Source organism: Ursus maritimus, unplaced genomic scaffold (assembly GCF_017311325.1).
Source record: "Ursus maritimus isolate PB19 unplaced genomic scaffold, ASM1731132v1 scaffold_7, whole genome shotgun sequence".
Classification (NCBI taxonomy): Eukaryota; Metazoa; Chordata; class Mammalia; order Carnivora; family Ursidae; genus Ursus; species Ursus maritimus.
In genome coordinates, this window is record NW_024426885.1 from 14,800,743 (window position 1) to 14,825,411 (window position 24,669).

At 38.1% G+C, this 24,669-nt stretch overlaps 1 protein-coding gene across 1 annotated transcript in view; it reads right to left on the reverse strand.

Annotated features, from left to right (window-relative positions):
* Positions 1-1,037: 1,037 nt before the first annotated feature.
* The window catches only part of ATRNL1 (attractin like 1), a 756,768-nt gene continuing 733,136 nt past the window's right edge, over positions 1,038-24,669 (reverse strand). Inside the window, exon 29 of the mRNA XM_040623807.1 lies at positions 1,038-3,212. Within this exon, the coding sequence (XP_040479741.1) occupies positions 3,088-3,212 (125 nt within the window). The 3' untranslated portion in view covers positions 1,038-3,087. The remainder of the gene's footprint in view (positions 3,213-24,669) is intronic.

Consider the following 24,669-nt stretch of genomic DNA (forward strand, 5'->3'; position numbering starts at 1 on the left):
AGCATAACACAATAGTATGTGGCATACTCTTTCCTTCTATGTGTATCTCTAAAATAAATTTCCACTTATAAGCAGTTATGAAAATCCCAATCCTCTTAAAATTTATTGATCTGTAAGTTTGTGCATCTTTTTCAACAAGAATTCTCTAGTTGTCCAGATATTGTCCGCAGGTGAATTTTTAAATTTATTTATTTTAGAGAGAGAGCACGAACGGGAGGGGCAGAGGGAGAGGGAGAGAGAACCTCAGGCAGTCTCTGCACTGAGCACAGAGCCTGACACGGGGCTCAATCTCACAACCCTGAGATCATGACCTGAGCTGAAATAAAGAGTGGGACACTTAACCGAGACACTCAGGCGCCCCACCACAAGGTAAAATTTTAAAACTCCATTCTATTTAACAAAAACTTTTCATACTTGGAAGAATAAGAAATTCTAAATTCTAAAGGACTTTTCAAAGTTATCCTAAACTGAAAGGTACAGGATTCCATTAAGACAAAGTTTTCAAGAGAATCAGTCATTTAACTGTATACTTCTGGAAGAGTATCTCCATATATTTGTGGATTGATTTTAAAGTGTTAAAAAAAAAAAGGGAGCATCTAAATTTAAAGTGTTTGGGATATGGGGACAAAAAGAACGTAACACAGATTCAAAGTGATAATCCCTAAGGTCTTTTCAATCCACTTCACCTGAGGGTGAAGAATTTTACTGCCAGTAAAAAGCTTTGATAAGTTGAGAAGATGTGGCATAATTAGTCATGGAGTTAGCAATATTTGGCCTGGAAAGATACAGTATGACTTTAACTTCACGTTGCATGATGTCCTGTAATTCTCTAAAATTCAAATTTTCAAGTGTTAGGAACCCAGTGGGATTCAGGGAGGATGAAGCTTGGCAATTTTTTCATAGTAATAACTGTTTTCTTGGCCTCTCCAAAAGGACGGCTGAAATAGATTTTACCTACAACTCTGAATGCTTTTGTGTTTTTGTTGTATCTCTCATGACGATCCTTAAGAGAATTAAAACAAATCGGGCATTTTATTTTTAAATGATTATATTTTTGTAGTCAGCAGTTTTGTCAATTTATTTTTCCAGGAGAAAAATCAAGGGTCCAAAAAGAAGCTAATAAAATTACTTGATTTTTAGGAGACATTTACAAACTTTGCTCACTTTTTTTTTTTGAGAGGTGAAATATCACAGGGAGGCAAAAACAACCGGCTCCACTCCCGCCCCCTCTCCCAAAAAACCCACAGGCTATAGATAAAATTATTCTAAGAATTAGCCTTATTTTTAATGCATAGAAAATAGCAAAATTATCATGCCAACGTAAGGAATATATACTATAATTAACAAGTGCCTAATTATCAAAACCATGATAGTCGTGGCTAGATGTAACCTAGCAACCTTAAATACGATGCAACTACCTATTGTATGATCATTCCTGTTATAGATTACATTCAATTCTCATCAAATGAAGCTGACTATGTATAAATGGCATCATGAAATAAACACTGAATATCACAATAGGGTCATAATCCGCTACTGCACGATCACAGCATGCAAGGAACTATGCATTGGCTGTAAACAGTAAAGTGTCATTACCTTCCAGAAATCCCAAGAACATGAAAAGTACATAGAGAGTACTAAACATCAATTATATTTAAATGGCTTTCCTAGTGAACGAAGCTGTATTGTTTGAGGCGGCTTGGATATCTCTGTCACTGCTTTCTAAATGTATCCTATAGTCACCCTGAAGTGAAGAAACAGTTTCAAACAAGATCTGTTAATGCTACTGAGTTCTAGTGAACTGTTGTCAAAATGAGGACACAAAGGAGTCTATGTCCCAGTGGGAAAGCTCTTTTAAATCATTTTTCCTTTCTGCCATAATTCAGATTTGTGAATCGTTAAGCATATGCTTAATGTGGGCAACAATGAACTTATTTTTTAAACTGGAAACTTACTCTCGTGACATCAACGTGTTCATGTTAGAAATAAGAATACTGCAGACGCTTGCCAGCAAATGCTCTTCTCTACTTGTATTCTAAGTGATAGTTGGCAAGAAGGAACCTGGATCATATTAAACCTTGGGAGGTGTCACCTCTAAAATACTTTTCATAATATTTGTAAAAGGTAGATAAAAATCTAGCAGCTAGGAGAGGAAGGCCAACAGAAGATCCCTACAAAAATGCAGACGGACCATTCAGGTCTGATCCAGTGATTCCTAAGCAATTAAAAAAATTACCACAGTAGAGCTGAAGCTTGCTCGCTATAAAATAACTATTTCAGCTCTCTTCAGGTTTGGTATTGGAGGGTTTTGGAAGGAGGGGAAAAATTGATTGCTGGACAGGTTTTTCCATGCTCTATCAGCTCTGATAATGAGTTAGGCAGTTGGCGTGGATGACAGGAATGTCCTTTTCACTCAGAATTCTAATAAACCTTCTGCGAAGTTGTACATACCATCCATCCAAATGGACTCGTTCTGGTCTGCAATCCAGTTAGGTGGAAAACAGTCGCATTCTCAAACTGAGTGGGGACACGATGTGGTCATGTGTAATATTTAAATACACTACCTACATCCTACTAAACCAAAATCTGGCTTTTACATTTACAGTGAGATAAAACAACATTTAAAGCCATTGCAATTTCTTCATTTCCTGTTCATATACAAGTGATTTAAGTTTGCTTAGGAGGCAAAAACTGTACAATTCTCATCATCCAGGCATTATAAAATGTCTTTCTTTAAAGTCTTGGGATATAAACAGTTTGGTTTATACGAATTACATATTTTCATCTGCATTAAGAAACAATATACATCTTTTTCCAGGGTAATTTAATGTTATCTAGGATAAGCCTAAGAGAGTCGTAAAAACTGACTTTATCGCCCGTGACCATCAATACTGTTACTTTCATAAAAGTCACGAACATTCTCTGGCCACTCGGGTCATTGCCCGTTTGGAGGGAACTGTACTTGAGCCCTGGGACCATACAGAGATTTCGCCTCCATAAAAACTGAGGCCATGGACCAGCCTTAATGGAAGTCATTTACAAAATCAAAACATTTCAGAACATCCATCCGGGAGCAGTTTCCGTTTCTCAGACACAAGTTCCTTGACGTGTTGAGAGGTGGTGTTTTCGATTTCGGACTCCTGAAGTCTTGTCTTTACTATCTGAAGGCTTCTGTTGTGAAATATCTATTAGGGCACTGGCAATTGCAAGGCCTGCAAGAAGAGGAGAAAATCATTCAAATATTTGGTTAGACATTTCCGGGAGAGTGACAGTGGTGACTTAGCACCCTATTTTTATTGTTCTCTATTTAGTCATCAAACATTTAGCTGTTTATTGGAAGTTATCACGTAGCTTGCCCTTTACTTAAAAAGTTTCTCAACTGAGACATATGAACGTCACACATGAAGAAGAACAGGATCTAACAGTTAATTGACTCTGACTTTGGATGATCAAATTCAGTGTGTTGACAAAAACATCACAACCAGCTGTGGCTATGACTCTACACCTTAGTTCCCATGTCTGGACACAAGTTTGTTCTAGCTGTACACAGAATTTTCAGTGTTACTATTATTATTGTGTGTGTAGAATAAAAAGCCATTGTATTAAGATTTTTCTAAAAATTTTGAGCAGTTTTAGGTCTAAAGAAAAATTAAGCCAGTACTGATACATGATTATCAACCAAAGTCCATAGTTTACATTAGGGGTCACTCTTTGTACTGTATATTCTATGGGTTTGGACAAATGCATAATGTCATATAGTCAACATCAGAGTATCACACAGAGTAGTCTGACTGCCTTAGAAATCCCCTGCGCTTTACCAATTTATCCCCCCCCTTCCCCTGAGCCTCCAGTAATCACTGACCTCTTTTAAAAATCTCTATAATTTTGCCTTTTCCAGAATGTCATATAGTTGGAGTCATATGGTTGGAACCATTGTACATAGCCTTTTCAGACGGTCTTATTTCACTTAACAATATGTCTTCAAGTTCCATCATATCTTTTTTGGTTCAATGGCTCATTTCTTCTTGGAATAATATTCCATTGTATGGACGTACCACAGTTCATTTATCCATTCCCCTATTGAAGGATATCTTGACTGCTTCCAATTTTTGGCAATTATAAATAAGGCAGCCATAAATACCTCTGTGCAATTTTTTATGTAGATGTAAATTACCAATTCACAAATACCTAGGAGCATGATCATTGGATCACATGGTAAGCCTGGCTTTTAGCTTTGAAAGAAACTACCTATTTTCCATAGGATCTGTGTTATTTTGTATTCCCACTAGCAATGAATGAAAGTTTCTCATTCATTGTACCGCATCTCTGTCAGCATTTGGTGTTGTTGGTGTGTGGGATTTTAACCATTCTAATATATATGTAACTATAGCTCAAGGTAGTTTTCATTTGCAAATTCCATAATGACATATGAGGTTAAGCATCTTTTTCATATGCTTATTTGTCAGATGTATATTTTTTTATTGGTAAGATATCTGTTCAGATCTTTTGCCCATTTTTAATTGAACTGTTTGTTTTCTTATTGTTGAGTTTTAAGAGACTTCACTTACATTTGAGATACTAGTCCTTGATTGGATATGTGTCTTGCAAATATTTTCTCCAAATATGTGGCCTGTCTTTTCATTCTCTTTTTTTTTCAAGTGTTTTTAAGAAGTAAGAAAACACCCAGGCACAGAGTTGCATTATGCACAAGCAGACATGGAAGACAGCTTGATATTTCTTAAATATAAGAAAAAACCCTTAAGTATTATCAGCAGACTATCAGCACAAAAGTGGATCTTTATCTTATCATAGGAAATTTAGAGAATACTGTTACATCATTTTGTCTATTGATTGACAAGAACATTTGGGAAGATGTTCATAGACAGTAAAGACTTTCCTTAGCTTGTACAAGCAATGGCCCAGCCAGATACTCTGGTTTATCATACATAGTAATACATGAATCATTTTAGTTTCTGTCGAGTCTCATATAATTCTTGAGTAAAACAAAATGTGCCAAGTCACCATATTAAACCAAGAGATGCCTGCTTGCTTTAAGGAAGTGATTAGAGGACTTTTGGTTCATTTTCCCATCTTCCAGGTCTTAGAGACTTGACCCTGCGTTGAGTGGAACCAAGCCCTGAGTGCTACAGACATCTCCTCAGTGTGCTGCTCTTAGAAGAAGGCCTCACTTTTGGATCTTAAGCTATGCAAGATGCCACTGAATTATTTTACTCCTGTGGGTCAATCTATTCTAGGTAAGCCTCAAATATGACCTGGCAAGAACAGAACTCCAGAGGTTTATAAACAGAAAGAAATGCCAATGGAGGGAAACGCATAGTAAAAGGAGGGTCAACCAGCCTAGTATTGTAGAAGTCAAGGGAGCCAGGGTTCAAGGGGTCTACAGAGAGTACCAAATGGGCCTGCAGTGAGGCTGGATGCAGAGACCATTAGATTTCCTCAAAGAAGATTTGTGTGATCTTTGAGTCATTTCTATATCTAACTGAGGAAGGAAGTCTGAATGTTAAGCAGGGAATGGGGTGAGAGCAGATGTGACAACACATATAAATTCCACGTTCAAGCCATTTGGCACTGGAAAGAGGTAAGTGAGCTGGTCCACAGGGGAAGCAACAGGTCAGAGGAGATATATGTGAATACATAGGATCATGTGAGTACATATATTTTTTAAAGGAAAAAGGAGTTTCACGTACATGTGAAAACAGAAGAGAAGGTATTTGTGGAGAAGGAGAAATTAACAATGCTAGGGAGGGAAAGGATTACAAAGTTACAGTAATCACTGGCTAGGCTGATTATCTTAGATATTTACCTTTTAAGGGTTGCTGTGAAATAACCTGATCTTTCAGGATATTAAATAATTATTCTAAATTGCTTAGAGATAGATAACACAAGTTCAAATGTTCAAAGTTTAAATCAATACTGCTTTCTTTACCTCTGAAGAACGCATAGGAACTTGAAGTGTCCCACATAGATGTTTCAACCACTTACTCTGCTGTAGGAAATAATTATTTTGTTATTTCTTCAAGGGAGGGAGCTGAAGCACATGTTTTGTTTTTTGTTTTTTTTTTTAAAAAGACTCACAGACCACAGTTGTGCTAACAAAAAATTCAGTACAGGCAGACCTTAAGTTTCCCCAGATCTCTTGGCATCCTTCTGTCATAATTCACTACCTTCTGTTACTTCATTCCTGGCACCATCCTAATCCAGAGACAGCCAAATATGACAAAGAATATATGTCTCCTTTAATGTAGACAGAGACCACTTACACTAATTGCAATGATCACAGCTTCTAAATATGGAATCATGTTATTCATTAAACTACTGCAAGACCCAGTCCAAAGGAGCTCTGAAAAGCAATACTTTTCCATTTACATGTGGCTGCAAATGTTGTTTTCCTTACAGAAGATACAACGTCAGGAGAGAAGCAAACAGTCTGAGTTGCCCAAACAGGAAATTCCATGCTAATCCGAAACTGACACTGTACCTTTGTATTTCAGGGTATTGAAGTCCGAAGCCTAATTGAAGTAGTGCCTCTCACAAATATCCTTGGCTTGCTAATGATTTGTAAGCTTGGGAACACATCCCATTGAAAATAATAAATGATAAACCATAATGCAGCCCTTAATTTACAAATACAATCTCAAGTCATGCTTATTTTTAATTTGACCAATTTTTGTTCTTTCCTATGGAAATGTAACTGTCACCTACATTTGTAGATTCTGCACAAATGGCCACATGTATGGAGGAACCTTGGATTCCTGCAGGCAGTGATGTTCAGTGTCCCCCACGCGTACTCACAGAGGACGCTCTGAGGGCCACGTGCCCACTCTCATCCTTGGGAGGGGCCAAACAATATTTCGTTTAGATTTAAGCTTGGGTCCCTTACAGGACTACACAGCTTGCAGCACACCACCAGTTACTCTTTTTTATAATCTCGTAATTTAATTGTGAACAGCATAATGACCCTAACAACCGCATGCGTGTCTGTGTCAAGTTGTTGGATATGAGTGTTTATTACTATTTTTGCATTTCTTCATATTGTTCTATGTGGAGAACTCTAACACAACAACCCAGAAACTGCTAGGTCCTCGTTCAACCTACAAGAAGCCCTGGACAGAAGAGTAAACAAGAGGAACCAGGTCCCGGTCTCCCCGAAGTGTCTAGTGTGTGGAAGACTCTTTAAAAAAGAGAGAGAAAGAGAGATTGAAAAATTAAAGTAGTTTCTATCCCTGCCCTTCAGTATCCTTTATTGTAGGGAATCTTAATTGATAAAAAGAAAAGTTGTCGGTAGCTCTTTAAAAAAAAACAAAACAGTATTACTCTCCTCTCCCGCATGCAACATGTATCTGCTGGTGGGAGACTGACTCTATGAATAGGCAATAGCCAGACGATAACATAACTGGCTCACAAATGCAGCAACCCGCTCAGGAAACCAGCCCCTATCTACACTAACCAGATGAGGAAGCCAGTCCACCATGTCAGGTTTGTGGGAAGTCAGACTGCTATCTCTAGTAACAATCCAGGAAGTCAAACAATTACCCCCGTAACAATGGGTCCCACCTACCCAACTTGATTAATAACTGACAACTTCCCTATTTTTTTGTCCCAGCTTCCAACTTGGGACCAATCAGAGAAAGGCAAATATGAGCCCCTAACTGATTATATAGGATGCCCCGTTTCTAGTGAACTTGACTCTGGCTTTCCTCTGCCAAAAGCTTCCAAGCAGGGCATACTCGAAGCCTTCTCTTTTTTCCACTATATCCCACCCATTTGTCTATCTTTAAGTGTCTGCCAAAACGCAAACACACAATGGCAGATGACTCCCTTGCTGGAGCAAGTTCTGAATAAACAGCCCTGCTTGTTATTTGGTTGGTCTTGGTTTATTTTCACACTGGTGATGAAGAGATAATGGTAGCTTGCCATCTTTCCTGTTTTTTTTTTTTAATGCATCAATAAAATAAAACAACTTAAAAATAATTTATCCATATTGCCCTTTGAGGCAAACACTTTCTCCTTGTTTAGACTTCCCTGGGAAATTTGTCCCCTGGGGAGAGGTTTCCTGGTGCTGACCCCACACCCCTGGTACCATAGAGGAAGCGCTTCCTGCCAACAGACGCCATGCAGGGCTACATGCTGCCTGTGGTTTGAGTTCCATTAAAATCAGGTCACTCCAGAAGATCATTTTTCAAAACGTCACACAAATCATCTGATGAAATCCACTTATTGTGTTCTCTAGGCCTCGCATAGTTCCTTGTTATCAAAGCAATACAATTAACTGGGGGAACAATTCATTATTTTAGACTGGTGGTCTAAAGGAATTTCATTTACCATGTCAAGATGATGCCCAGACGCTGCACGCTAGCAGAATTTACATCCAAATATGCCGGCAGATTCAATAAAAATGCTGGGGTTTAAATATTTATTATAAGCTTTACCTTTTTGCACTTTTAGGTTTTAAATACCAGACACTATGACATTTAGATTATTTAAATATGAATTATAAACCTCATAAGAAAGAAAGTGCCATCTTCTGTTTCCTCTTCCATTTGCCATGGCCTCGTGGTGTTGCAAACCAGCCCTTGCTAACGTGGAACGTCACCAGTGGCTGTTCCAGATCACGCAGGGCAGGGCAAGCTGGGAAGGAAGCAGACTCCTTTGGGACCATGCAGATTTCCTTCAGAACAGGGGACAATTTAGCAGTTACTGGTTTGGACGCCAAGAGTTACCACAGATATTTAGGAAATAAGCAGAAGTTATACCCAAATCAGACCTTCACCCAGACTCTTAGAAAAAAAAAGCAAAAAACCACCATTTCTTCCTAAAATGAAGAACTTTTTCAATAGACACGTGCTGACATGCCCTAAAAAGAAAGCAATAGAAATGACTAACAGCTACATATTTACATGGTAAATATATCTTTTGAAACCACTAAATTTGCAATGAAAACCACCAAGGAGAAACATCAGGGATTGAGTTATCTTTAGTAAAACTCTAGTTTTTACTAATGGAAACAAAATGGTATTAGTAGACTCCAGCCGTAACAATGTAATCATAAAATTACTGATGTGTGTTTTTTTACAATTATGCAGAACAATTAATAAGTACAATAATAAAATACTGCACATCAAGTGAAATTGCCTTGGAAAGAACATCCTCACTTTATATACAAACATTTTACATTTGAACGAAGCCTCAGAAAAGTCATTCATTTTGAAATGCTCTCCTCCCAAGTCTGTGTAAAAGCAGGCACCACTATATATTTTAATTTTCCAGGAAAACAGCTTCATTAGGCGTGAAAGGTTAATTGCAGGTTTAAGTGGAGCTCAGGGAACGGTGCAGGGTCTGCAGTGAATTACACAGTCTGCTTTAGGACGACTTGAATGAGGCTGTAAACTGTTTGCCCTGCCGAAATGTTTTACTATCTCATTTACTATCTGTCTTCTTTTACGGCTTGTATTTGTAGTTCTTCTAAACCTTTAATGGCTACAGTTTTATTTCACTGTAATCAGATTTAAATGGAAATACCATGCTGGGATGTTGAAATGTTTTCCCTCTGATTGTATACAGCGACATACTACCGATCAGAGTCCTGGCTATCCTTCACATGATGAAGAAGGTGACTTTGGGAAACTTTGATGTTACCTAGACTCTAGCTATTGTGCAGACTTCATTTAACATTCAGTGTGGCCACTCTTGCCAATATGCAACTAGGGCTGGATGCATAATTAGAAAATATGCATTTCCATTTTAATTTATCTGTTGGAAGGCCAGTGCAGCTGAAGTCATTATTAGGCAAAACTCCAAAGGTTACATTGTTGAACCAAAATTGAAATACTTCAAGTACTGAAAACACTGGAATGACAAATGGACTGGTCATATTCGTCTGAGAGTTTAAAGAAATGTTTCCCTTCACCTACTAAAAACCAATGACAACTACAGATGTCAGTGTTTAAATACAAGTTGTAACTGTATTCTGCTTATACAATTTTGTTTGGCCTTTAACATATCAGAATATTTTAAAATTCCATTTAAAGACACACCGTACAAGCTTTATGAAATGTCATCTTAGATGTCGCCTTCTGTAACATTGCCAAGCACTCCCTAAATTGTATATGGACTGTTCTCTGATTGGTTAGAATGTGCTAAGTAAATAATGGTCACTACTGTCTCAAGTTATTCTTTAATGCAAATCCTCATGTTTTTATAATAAGTAAAAGCTTCTTTTGGATCTTAACAGTTCTAATTTTAAGTACATAGTAAAAAATTTTACTAATGTATTTAAAATATTTTGTGATATATATATATATATATATATATATTTTTTTTTTTTTTAGAGCCACCAACATTACAAGAATCAGCCTTACAGCGAACCTTTCACATTGTTAAGTAAATTTCCAATTGACAATTCCCTCAATTCTCAGGCCCCCTGGGGAAATATTCCCGAGTATTTTCTTCCTTCAATTAAAGAAATCTGATATATGATAATTCTTTATTTTAAGCCCCAATCATCTTTAAATTAATTAAAGTGCTTGCTGATCATTCACTGGAAAAATCAAACTATGGCAATATTGTAATAAAGGTAGTATTTTATTTTGCATTAGGCAGAGACATTGTATTTTAGCATTTCTAGTAGTAAAATGTCATTGGTTGCTTTAAATTAAATGAGATTATATGTGAAAGTATGTATAAACTATAAAGTATTATACAAAGCTAATTAATAATTTTAATAATAAAACAATCAGTTACTACCACTACTAGTAAGAAATCACAATCAAATTACAAATGTCCAGAAAACTCCAAAGTCCTGAGTATCAAGAAAGTGTTTGAAGAGCTAATCACTTCACTCAACTATTATGTGTTGAGTGCCTACTATAATGCCAAGCATTGCACTGAGTCCCTAAGAATTTAACAGTGGATAAGACGGACAAGACATAAAAGATTCTATGTTCTACGGAGCTTCCATTATAGTGGGTCAAGCTCTTGAATTCTTTTAACCAAGTTATTGTGAAGATTAAATGTGAAAGGCTTAGGAAAGTGTCTGGCCCCTAAGAGCTCAAAAATGTCAATCATCATCATCACTACCATCATCGTCATCATCACCACCACCATCATCATCCTCATCACCATCATCATCATCACCACCATCATCATCATCACCACAGCATCACCATCATCATCACCACCATCATCGTCATCATCATCACTATCATCATCATCATCATCATCATCATCACCATCATCATCACCATCGTCATCATCACCATCATCATCATTATCATCACCGAGTGAGAAGTTTGAAGTCAAGCAGGGAGCAGTTGAGAAAATACAGAGCACTGAAGACTTTGCTTCTATCCTTTCTTAGCATTCACTCATTCATCCAACGGCTAGTGTGCCTACTGTGTGGGATGCCAAATAAGGAACAAAACCGGATAGAAAGGTGGACTCAAAGACTCGTGGACAGGATCAATTTAGAACAACATTGTTAGTGAGGTGGTACTGTGTTCAGTCCTCCAACCAGAATTATTTTGATGCCTTGGATAACCAAACTGAGAACTTGATCATAGAGATAAGATGACTTATGTGTGTTGCCACTCGTTATAGAATATGAAAATAATTGATAGTGGTAATGGCAAAATAGAGGAAAGGCAACGTTCAACAGAGAAAGAATTGTTTATATTAATAGTGCTTGTATTATTGGAAATACTACTAATAATTAACTTTAATCCACTTTTTAGAGTTAAAAAAATGCTTTTCCATTAATTATCTCATTTGTTTCTCAAGACTATTCTGCTGAAGTGGGTCAGGAAGCTCTTTCTACCCCTGCGTCCCTAACGGCCCAAATGAGGCACAGAGTGATGAAATGCCTAGTTTAGGCTCACACAGCTGGTGCTGGGGCCGCACCTGAACCCAGGCCTCCAGACCCTTTGAGTTGAACTCTGCTCACTTTATTTAAACCCCTAGAAGGAAATCACTACCTTAGTACAAATGAGGAACACATGATTTTGAGCCAAATAGGAGAAAAAAACAACCCAAAATTCAAAGATTGGTAGAGGTGTGAAACCAGTTAAGGTCAAAGGCATTAATTAATACTGATGGTAATAAAAACAATAACAATAATATTTTTAAAAAGCTCTATTCTGTTAACATTGACTGAATGCTCACTATATGCCAGGCATTGCCCTCAGCACTTAATGTGCTTTATTTTATCCATTTATGCAGATAGGAGTAGATGGCAGCACAGGTTCGATCGAAAAACATGTGTTGAGGGCATAAGCAGCTAGCATGGCTGAGGTGGCTGTTGTCAAAGAGCCGTTATCAATAGCATGAAGCTAGGGCAACAATCCAAGCACTCCTAGATTTGCTAATAATCACACAGAGACTAATTCTATGAAGTAGACCCAAGGCATGAGGGAAAAAATATAGAGGGGAGACCTCTGGGGTGGGGGTGGAGGTCAAAGATTCCGAGGGGAGGTGATTTCTGAGCTGAGGTTTGAAAGTTGAGAAAAGACTACTCAGGAGAAGGGTCCTGGGCTGAGCAGCGGGGTGTATTCTGGCTAGAGGGAACGAACACTTCACCAGCACAGAGGGCATCTGAAACTTCTGGACATTTGCTATGGGTGGAGCATAGGTGTGAACAGGAGAAGAGTGAGAGAGGGAAGCAGAAGGGAGTCCGTGAGACAGCCTCAGGTGCCAAACTTGGAAACGGATGTTTCCTCTGCAAGCCAGAAAGAGCCATGGGATGATTTTAAGGAGGGCAGAGGCATCACCGGATCTTTATTTCAAAGAGACATTCCTAGTGGTAGCTCAGACGGATGGGAGTTGGGGGTAAGGCTAAGATAATTTTAACCAGATAAGAAAATGGCAATAAAGAGAGAGAAAAATGATGAACAGGACAGATATTTTAGGAGAGATTAATATAGGAGATTAAAAATAGGGAGTAATCTAGAACGACTCCAAGTTTGCTGGCTTGAGTGGCTAAGTGCGTACAAATGCTATTTACTGGTATATGACGGAGGAACAGACTAGCAAAGGTAGGTGGTGGATCATTTGTTCAGTTCTAGATGTACTGAGTTCAATGACCTGTGGGACATCTTAGTGGAGATGTCTAGCTGGATATGTGGGTGGGAAGCCCAGGAAGAAAGCCTAGCCCGGAGATAACTAGGGTATTTTGCATGGATGGACTCTGAAGGCTTTGTAAGTATAGGTATGTAATGCTAGCTGTTCTAATAGTTAAAGCCTGACATCTCAGTGGCTCAACATATTAGTTTATTTCTATGTAAAGTCTAAGATTGGTGTCAGGACATGTGTGAGGAAAGGAGGAGGGAGTGAGTGCAGCACCTATCCTATGTAGTTACTCGGGGACCCAGGCTGATGGTGATTCTACCGTCTTCAACTGGAGTTTGCACAATTGCCTTGAACATTGACATCTAGGTAGCAGGTGGGAGACGAGAGGGTAGAAAAGCTCATGACACTCTGCCCCAATGCCATTAGCAAGTACTACTCTGCAGAAACAACTCTCCCCTAAAGGAGGGAGGTGCATTTGTGGGTGAAGAGCCAGCAGTCCCTGCCACCGGGGTGATGAGGCTGCCCTTGGTAGAAAGAACAGAGGAAGAAGGAGAGAAGACCAAGAGCAGAGGACTGGCAATGGTGGAGGGGAGCCCATGAGAAGACAGACCACCCAGAGAGGTAGGAGAAAGGCAGGACTGAGACTGTCCACGGACTCTGTAAGGAGACTGGTCAGGGACTAGTTCTAACCTGTGGATCCTGTTTCTGTTTGCAACAAATAGCCACAAAATTCCATGGCAACTATAAGCCAGCCGAGTTTGTGGCTTCCAAGCTTTTCTTGATCTGAAATTCAGAATGTCCCTTGAGAGATTTCTCTTGGAAGGAAGTTGGACTAGGTGGTTCCTAAGGTCACTCTGGCTCTATAGATTTATGACTGCAGCTGCCTTTCGTCAGCAAGCCCGCAGCACGCACCCAGGCACCGCTGCTGGCCTCCTCTCTTGTCCAAGCTCCCAAGTGCAGGATAGCAGGCTGCCATGAGCATGACTGAGAAGTACAGAGGACTGGCTGGGTCCAAGGACTTCCTTGCTAGAGATGTGCATTTGTTCCTCCTGGTTAGGGACTTGTGAAGGCCTGGACAAACTTCTACCAGAGTGAGAACCACACCGGGCATAGTAGGTATGGTTTGTACTTACTGTTGGATGTGGTTTCCATGATGTTAATAACACTAATCGAGAATTGGCTCTAAGTTTCATATCAGAGAAGTAAGGAGGATGGACGGTGACAAAGACCAGGCTGGGATTAACCTTATGTCTAGCACGCTCTGGACAACTGAATAGATTTGTTTAAATTTAATTTTCTAACTCTTTATGTTATAATAGAATTTTGTTTTTTAATTCTGCCTACCCCCAAGACTGGGAGCACTTTAAATGTAAGAGCTGTGTTTTTACTCACCTTCATATCCCAATGCTTGGTCTAAAATAGGCAGTCAATAAATATTACTTGAATGAGGATTAAATGCGGTGTCATCATTCTGTGTGCTGCTAAGGAAGTGAATTCTGATTAGGGGTCTCAGTGTTATTTTATCTTAAAGGTATTCAGACATAGAGGCTGGCCTCCTTATTTTCTCTACATCTCATACTTAGCTGCAAAGAAGACTGTGAGTGGAGCACGGGAATCATGCAGGGCAGGGAGGGACCATCACAGCACCAGTGTACCCATAAATAGTTTCTCGTCCAAGAAGGTTACCCAGGGGAGAGTCTCCTGCATACTGCCACCGTGTTCGCCTTAAGGCCTGAACATGCTTATGCCCAGACAGAGCTACACCAGCGAGCATCTGGCTCAGAAGCGTGGTCAACATGGCCTATAAACAGGTTTTAATATCTGTGGCTGTGTGTACAATATTGATGAAAAATTGAAACAGCTGCCACACTTGCTTGGCAGCAAAGCATTAGCAATTCAACTCTCCCTAAATGTCTTTGGAGAGACTGAGTATTTTAAATCAACTCTGAAAGTCCCATCATAAGCTTCTTTCAGTTCCTGAATGAACCACTTCCCAAAAGGAGAAATCAGTTCACCTTGCAAGTTCTGATCTCTCTCTCTGGAGATTTGTGTGAAGTTAGAGCCAACACGAAAACACAAATAATCTTTTTTGAGCTCTGATACCTATTCATAAGTAACGAGATTATAATTTTCAGTCAAGGTTAAACAGGGTTGGTGGTGCTGTGAGTCACTGCTTTCCACAGCATTTATGTACGAATACATGAGAATACAGTAGACAGACTCAAAGCTTAAAATACCACATAGTGCATACAGACCACAGTGACTATTAAAGACAAGCTATCACCTTTAAATAATGAAGTTTAGTATTGTCCAAGGTGATGTTTCTGCTCCCCTAAGTTCATAGCAGTCCATTTATGCTTTTCCATTTAAAATTCTCAGATCATAGCAAAAATGGGAGGGAAAAAAGCTAGATAAAATTTATGCAAATCCTCACTTCTAGCCATTTAGATAAAATGGAAGAGAAAAATGCTATACAGAATCATGATTTTTCCATTAATATTATTATAAATTGCTTAGACCTTACCAAAAGTTATTACAGATAACTTAATGGCCAAAGGCATTTTAACAAAAACAGATGTGTCTGTAACCAAATTGATCCTTGATAAAACTCCTTTGCTGAAGGAAAAGGCAGTATAGTTGGACAGTGTATTTCCCAAAACAGACTCCAAACCATTCCTCCAATGTTTGCTAAGTGATCCAAGACCCCAGAGAGTACACATTCTCTCCAGTAATTCAAACCAGGGACTTTGGGGAAGTAGTTTGTTTAAATGACCTCCTTTAATCTAACAAAATAGTATAAAAGAAACCTTCATTCTCTGAAGCAATTTTGAGAATCTGACTGAGCATGTCCCATAAATGCTGACCCTTCTGAGTGAAAAAAGTGTCATTTTGCCCCACTTTGCCTTTGGAAACAATCAAAGTGTCCTCTGAGCTACTGTAAATTGAGAAGTGTCACAAAGAGTCGGCACTAGTGGGAACCTTTCAAACTCTACAGGCAAGTAAATCATAGAGGGAGCAGACTTCAGAATGATCTGGAACTTTCTGATGTTATATCCAGGGGGATAAACATGGTCCTGCATTCATTCCAAGATATCTGCAGACACAAAAAGAATTCCCATACGTTGTTCTACAATCCCTGACTATAGTTTCCTAAATTATTATAGTTTCCTAAATTTCCAAATGTATTTGTAGAAGGGATATCTTGCTAATCATAGCTTCTTCACAGGGCGGCAATGAAATGGGTCAAGAGATGGATGGAGACAGAAATTCTTATTCGTACATGTCATTACAAAGGGCCCACTGGAGATAGAATCAGAATGTCATTTGTGGGAGAGATGGAAGACTTTGCCTTCTTTATTAGGCATATTCACTTTGGATTGTATCTACCTACTTTCAGTAAGTGCCTTAGCTGGCAGGAAGATGAAAAAACTTGCTTTCAGGTCAATAAAGGAAATCTCTTATGATCAATGGTTGATTAGAGCAGGATCTTCTGAGCAGCAGGCTCTGGGCTGCATTCTGTAAAGGGTTTTCAAATTAGTCTTACTCTGAGGTCTGGGCAAGGGGCCAGGTCGCCATCCAGCTGCTGCTGACTTTCAGCCCAATGGTTGATGAGTTCCCATAATTAGAGGGAAAGGTTTGTTTTTTTTAATAAAGAAAAGAAACTACATTTTAGAGGAATTAAATCTAAGAAAGTGTAGAAGTATAGTAGACGTATGGTACTATCAGGTTTTTAAAAATATATATGTTTCAAGACACATAGATCAATGGAACAGGATAGAGAGCCCAGAAATAACCCCATGTGTATATGGTCAATTAATCTATGACAAAGGGCAAGAGAATATACAATGGGAAGAGACAGTCTCTTTAATAAATGGTTTTGGGAAAATTCAACAGCTACATGCAAAAAATGAAAGTGGACCACTTTCTTATACCATAGACAAAAATAAACTCAAAATGGTTCAAAGATCTAAATGTTGAGAACTGAAACTATAAAACTCCTAAAAGAAAACATAGGCAGTAGTCTTTTGGACATTGGCCTTAGTAACATATCTATGGATATGTCTCCTCAGGCAAGGGAAACAAAAACAAAAATCATCTACTGGGACTACACCAAAGTGAAAAGGTTTTGCACAGCAAAGGAAACCATCAACAAAACAAAAAGGTAACCTACTGAATGGGAGAAGACGTTTGTAAATGATATAATCTGATACAGGGCTAATATCCAAAATACATAAAGAACTTATACAGTTCAACACCAAAACCAACAACAACAACAAAAATATAATCTGATTAAAAAATGGGCAAAGGATATGAATAGACATTTTTCCAAAGAAGACATACAGAGAGCCACCAGACACATGAAAAGACACTCAACATCACTCATCATCAGGGAAATGCAAACCAAAAACCACAATGAGATACCACCTCACACCAGTCAGAATGCTCGTATCAAAAAGACAAGAAACAACAAATGTTGGCGAGGATGTGGAGAAAAGGGAACCCTTGTGCACTACTGGTAGGAATGTAAATTGATGCAGCTACTATGGAAAACAGTATGAAGATTCCTCAAAAAATTAAAAATAGAAATACATATGATCCAGCAACCCCAATTCGGAGGTATTTAACCAAAGGAAAACACTAACCCCCAAAAGATATAAGCACCCCTATGTTTACTGCAGTATTATTTACAATACCTAAGATATGGAAACAACCTAAGTATCCATTGACAAATGAATGGATAAAGATGATATGAAACTATATACTGGAATATTGGAATATAATGGAATGTTACTCAGCCATAAAAAAAGAATGAGATCTTGCCACTTGTGACAGCATAGATGGACCTCCGTGGTGATACATTAAGTTGAAATAAGTCAGACAGAGAAAGACAAATACCATATGATTTTGCTTACATGTGGAACCTAAAAAACGAAACAAACAAGCAAATACCAGAGACGGACTCAAACAGACAGAGAACAAACTGGTGGTTACCAGAGGGGAAGGGAATGGGAGGGGAAGGGGTAAAATAGATGAAGGGGATTAAGAGGTACAATCTTTCAGTTATAAAATAAGACACGAGGATGAAAAAGACAGCATAGAGAATATAGGAAATAATACTGTAATAATGTATAGTGACAGATGGTAACTGCACCTGTTGCAGCAAGTACTGATAATCTACAGAATTGTTGAATCACTATGTTGCACACCTGAAACTAATAGAATATTGTATGCCAACTACACTTCAATAGTAAAACTTTAAAAATGTTCACACACACACACATATACAAAAGTATATATATCTCATCAGATTTGGTTTTATATTCCTTACTCCAAACCCTCACTTATTAAAGCTGGAGAATGCAGATTAAAATTTTTATTTACAAAGGTACTTAAGACTTGCCCTTAAACGATGTAAAGGAGATATTGAGAGGCAAACTATAAATGACTTATTTATAATTAAGTACACTGAGTCTCCCTTGCTTTTACAATGTTTTTTTTTTTGTAAAAGACTACCTTTTAAACACATTTTGACAAAAAGGATTGCACTAATCAGATCAAACGCACGTGCCCTGTGAATAACTGCAGATTCTAATGAATTACATTTCATTCCCATTTCACTTTCCAGAGGTGCAAACGGCCGACCAGCTGTTTTTATTTCTTTGGTCTAGTACTAATTGAGAGAAGGGAAGACAGAGTTAAAAGTACTGACCTTGAGTCAATAAGCCACGATGCCAAAGGGCTGCCCACTATTTGTAGAAAGCTAGGATAATCTGCAAAGGATGGAAAGTCAGTGTACGAAATAGCAGATCCTAAGGCTCAGGGACCAGATGTCCGAAGTCCATCAGCACTACTCCTGGCCGCCTACCGTACAGCTTTCTTTGAAGGGGACTGTAAACAGTATATCTGTAAAAAATATTGGGTGAGTTGCCTGAGACAAAATATGGCTGTCTCTGTACAGAACTACTTATATGGCCAGACCTGGCCCAGCGGAATCAGGAACAAAATGAATTATACCCAAAATTTAATTTTAATTCAAATAAAAGCAACAATTAACTTGTCGGTGGTGGTCGTTGGGCCGAGCCGCTCAGATCGGTATCCAGTTGCGGTGGCCTCCATGGCATGTCTGGATCATGTCTTGACCTTTATGATCCAACATGAAGAGTTGATACGCTCCAATCCTGAACGTGGCTTATATTTAGATGTGCAGTTAAACATGTAGAAGCACCTTGGGAGCAAAAGTCTAATATATCTCTAGAACTACTGTGGGATGAAATGAATTCTTCAGTCATTTTAGCTAATTTGGGGAAAGCCTGGTTTAGAAGAAGAAAACAGGGCCCAGGATGCCTCCCAAAGATAATTTTAAAATACGGAGCACTGGTATTAAAGTGTAAATTGGACATAGTTAATCAACCACAGCCACAACCCCGAATCCAGGTACGTGAGGAGATGCCTCCGTAACTTCTTAAAATGACCGATATTTTACTACGAAAGGGTCTATACCAGATTCGGTGAAAGGCCTTCAGGAACTACACCACCAACTTCACAAGATGCTCTTTCACAGATTATTTAACCTTTCTCAAGCATTTATATTAGACTGACATTTGAAAAGAGAAAAAAAAATATTTTTATATACAAAAGCAGTCTGTTCCACTTTCCATCTTTAACATATTGACATGTGTTTTGTTCTAGTATTAACTCAAAATTAGCTTTGAGATAAAAGTTCATATTAATTATCCCATAATGCAGTCTAATCACTGCTGACATTTTGAAAGATGGTCAGGCAGCCAGGATACACTTAAAAAGTGGGTGAAAATATTACATGTGTTCATCACAGGAAGCCTATGGTGCTTCTCCATGAGTTCATTTTCTCTTAAAGTAAAACCCGACACGGACAACTGTTGCAAGCAGGATAAAATAATTGATGGTCTGACCTACTCAATTGAAGACTCCTTCATACTTGGTACTTCTCTGGTTCCTAGATGATGAGCCAAAAAGATTTTGGACGTATTTCAGCTTTAATCTCATTGTTTTATCAATTCTTATGACTTTAGTATAACATAAAAAGCAGATAGAATTTGTCAAAGATTTACGTTTTTGATTTATCTTTCTCAATTTAAATGATTGACCCTAGAATTAGTGAACATTAAATCTAATCTGGCACTGTCTTTTGAATTTAGTAAATGTTGCAGACTTTAATATTAAAAAACGGTACTTCTATTACTATACAAAAAATTCCTAAGTCCCAGTATGAAATATATGTAATCACACTTGGCATTAACGAAATTTTCCTTTTTAAAAATGTGAGCATAAATTAGCCCCTGGTTTATTAGTCAATACGGAAGTTGAAACTTCTGCTTGTTGAACTGAGTTAAAATCAAGTACAAATGCAGTTAGATACAAATGCAAAGGAAAACACTGATTTTGATTCTCTCACGTTCTTCAGAGAAGTATTCTACAAAATGGTGTTCTCGGGATAGTTACGGCAAAGAACACAAGGATTCAGTGAGTTTGGGAATGCCTTTGTTTCTTATAATCCTCTTGAAGAGATTTTAGACATTGTTACAAGTATGAAAGAATCAAGCTTACAGGACATATTTCTAAAATCATTTTTAAAATCCGATCCTTCCAATAAAGATGCTTTACACACACACAGAGACACACACAGACACACACACACAGACACACACAGACACACACACACAGACACACACACGTATGGAGTATTAGATTAAGTCCTAAGAACCAACAAATTGCAAAATATTCTATTACATTTATACTGGTACTCATTGTATTATCCATATGAACAGAAGCAAAACACTCACTTATTTAAAAAAAAAAGCAAAAGTGTTTTACTTCTGGTTTTGATGAGAATTTCAAAAAAGGAAAAGGTAAAAGGCAGTGATCATCAGAAACTGAATTTGGGGCCCTTGGTTTGAGATAATTAACTAATCAATAGACAATTCTCCTTCTCAGGGACACATAGGACCAGGCATTTATTAAGGAACTTTTCAGAGTTTCACACAAGGTAATTAATACAGGCTTCAATATAGAAAATTACTTTTTAATGACTTTCTGTTCAAGTTACATGAATTTTATGTAAGGAAAGGCTTATGAAGTCTAAGATTTTCTTTCCACCCAAGTTATTAAAATTTGTATTTGAATATAGTTCCTTTCATTAACATTAAATCAGTTAGCTTTAATTTATGAAAAAGGACTGCTAAGTTTTACAATAGTTTGAACAGCTTTAATTTGCATTCATGAAAAAACACAATAAATTAATTTGCTACTTGGAAAGAATTTGACAAATGCATTAATCATGAAGAAACTGAATTCGGTTTTCTTTACTCTTTCTCACAAAGATAGATGTAAGATAAGAGACTACCGATTTAACCTTCTTTCAACAAAATGAGATGTCATGATAATAATGGGGATATTCAGAAAACCAGAGAATTTTAGAGCTGGAAGGAATCTTAGAAAATTCCTGGTTTAACACATGGGGAAAGAACAATTCAGTAACCCAAACTGTCCGGGGGTTGGCAGGGTTGTGGGGGGGCAGGGGGAGCTTGTGAAGTAGTGAAGGGGGATTATTTCATTTTCTCCACTGGAAAACACCGGAAAGTTAGAATTACTCAAGGACTAAGTTGGCGTTTAAATGACTTCGGTTCCTCCTGAACCCTGCTGCTTCTTGTCCCTGCAGTTTGAGGCTACAATTTAAGCCCAGAGATGATGCTGAATCATAACGTGAAACACTTACTGCAGAATTTAGATTTTTAAGCAATAGCATGAAAATAGCACTCACACTGTTCCCGACACCTCCATTGTGCATTGATGTTTTTGACAAGTCAATGAAATACTGTCAAATACATTTACAAATTTGTATCACTGTGAAAAGGTTTGGATAAAGAAACATTCAACAGCAGTATACTGTGTTACAAATATTTCTCTAATTTTGCTATTTGTCTTTTTACTTTATTTTTTCTTAGCATCAAACTTGCTTTCATATGTAGTTCAAGTTACAGATCATCTTTATGACTCCTATGTTTATGTTACTTGAAAGAGCCTTCTCTACTTAGACCATAACAAGGTGTTCCTATGTTGTCTCCTATGGCTTTATTTTTTATTTACTATTTTTAAATTTTTTTTTATTTTATTTTGAGAGAGAGAGAGGGAGAGAGGGACGAGCAGTGGAAGGGGCAGAAGGAGAGAGAGGGAGAGAAGCAGACTCCCTGCAGGGTGGAGCCTGAAGCAGGGCTGCTGCTGGATCCCATGATCCTGAGATCATGACCTGAGCCGAAATCAAGAGTCAGATGCTCAAGTGACTGAGCCACCCAGATGCCCCATTGTTTTTTTTTTTTTTAATTTAAATGTTGGTATTATTAAGAAAATACAAAAGAAGTTGCTGAAGGCAACAGCGATCACAATATTCTTAGCAAATGTTCAAACCTTATTAATCACAGGTGAATGAAATGGAATTCTAATTTTTGATCTACATACGTATAATACATGTGGATATATGTATGTATGATAGACATACATTAACTGCTGGGTTGCAGGAAAATGTGCAGGTAATAATTTACATAATTTAAATCATGGGACCACTTCATCATCATTAGAAGGATTTTAATCCTTGAGTAAAGGCTCTGGACAAAAAAGACTGTAAGTGCCAACAGAATGATCTTAAGAAAAAATTGAATAGCTCTTTGTAATTCACACATTACACTAAATTATGGAAATGATTCATATTCTTCCTTTACTTCGGAGTAAAGAAACATGAATATCTTAAGGATAGGAAGAAAATAACCCATGTGCCCACTTACTACACATGAGTTTTATTTTCCTTGTGCTAAAAATTCTAAATTAGTTTTGCCCTTTAGGTCTTTGTGTCTCTGGAAATAAATCTAATTTCTTCTCTTAACTTAAACTCTTTTTTTTTCTTCTCTGTGTTATTCTTTATATGAAAGATACTGCCTTACGTCTTATTTTCTTATTAATTTTTAATTTTAAAATCTGTTCTTACATTACCACATATGCCAGCATAGAAAAGGGTATTTTTAGAGGTAATCCTTCCTATTAAGACAGAATATTATCAGAGTGCCTGGGTGGTTCAGTTGATTTTGGCTCAGGTCATGATCTCAGGGTCACGGGCTTGAGCCCTGGCTGGCTCCCTGCTCAGCAGGGACTCTGCTCGAGATTCTCTCTCTCCCTCTCCCTCTGCCTCCCCCACCAACACTGCTCTCTCATGCTCTCCAAAATAAATAAATAAATAAATCTTTAAAAAAAAAGGAATATTATCTAGATTATTGATCTATGTAGAAGGGTCAAGTTATTTTATGTTAAAGTATACTTAATTTTGATTGGCTATTTAACTTCAGAAAATTTTAACATTAAATTTTAAAGATTTATTTATTTTAGAGAGAGAGAGAGAGCACTTAGGTGCAGGGGCAGAGGGAGAGGGAGAGAGAAACTTAAGCAGACTCCATGCTGAGCGCAGAGCCCAACACTAAGCTCGGTCACACCATCCTGAGATCAAGACCGGAGCCAAACCAAGAGTCTCCGCTCAATCAACTGCACCACCCGGGCGCCCCTTAAATTAAATTAAATTTTAGCTAAATGATTACAGACAGACAAGTCACTTCTGATTCTGGTTTCCTTAGTAAAACATACACATCCCAGTCGACAAATTATGGTGTTTCTCTAAAAAATAAGGATTAAAATAAAAATATTTTCCCAAAGACAGGCAATGCTAAACAGCTTACGTATACCCATAGACTTTTTTCATTTCAAGTACATCTTAGTGCCAAAATTTTGGTGAGCACGTGGGGCTGGGTTCAGCGAAGTTTCAGGCCCTCGTTCAGCACTGTGGTGACCGGTAGCCCTGGGTCGTGAGGCTAGCAGCAGCCTCACCCGGGAAGCAAACCCGCACCCTACTGCTCTAGCTGAGTCAAAATCACGGGGGTAGGGAAGCCGACTATTGTTTGAGAAACATTTTCACTCACAGGTTTGAAACACAGAAAGTTTTGGTTAACCCTGAGTTTCCACAATATTCAGTTAATCTGTTCTTATTTTACAATGTTTGAAAATACAGAGTTATAAGAAGGTTACTAAATTTAAGGTAATTCCATTTCAAAATCAGGGGATTCACCAATATTTTATACTGACACCACTTTTTAGGAAATCAACCACTGCCTGAAGATTATTCACGTTCTATTTCTTCTGGTATCGATACTCGGCACGCTTACGAGGCACCTGCCACTCGGTGCTCTCTCACCATCAAGGACAGCATAAGGGTAAATGAGGAATTGTATTTGGAAACTGCGGTCCAGTAAAACCTGGAAACATGGGAGGAGGAGGGAAAAGAATGAAAGAACCTTAACTTAAAACATATTGAGGGGCGCCTGGGTGGCTCAGTTGGTTATGCACCTGCCTTCCGCTCAGGTCAGGATCCCAGGGTCCTCAGATTAATGGAGCCCTGCCTTGGGCTCTCTGCTCTGTGGGGAGCCTGCTTCTCCCCCCTCACCCCCCGTTGAGCTCTCTCTCTCTCTCTCAAATGAATAAACAAAATCTTCTAAAAAAATGTTGTAACTTGTG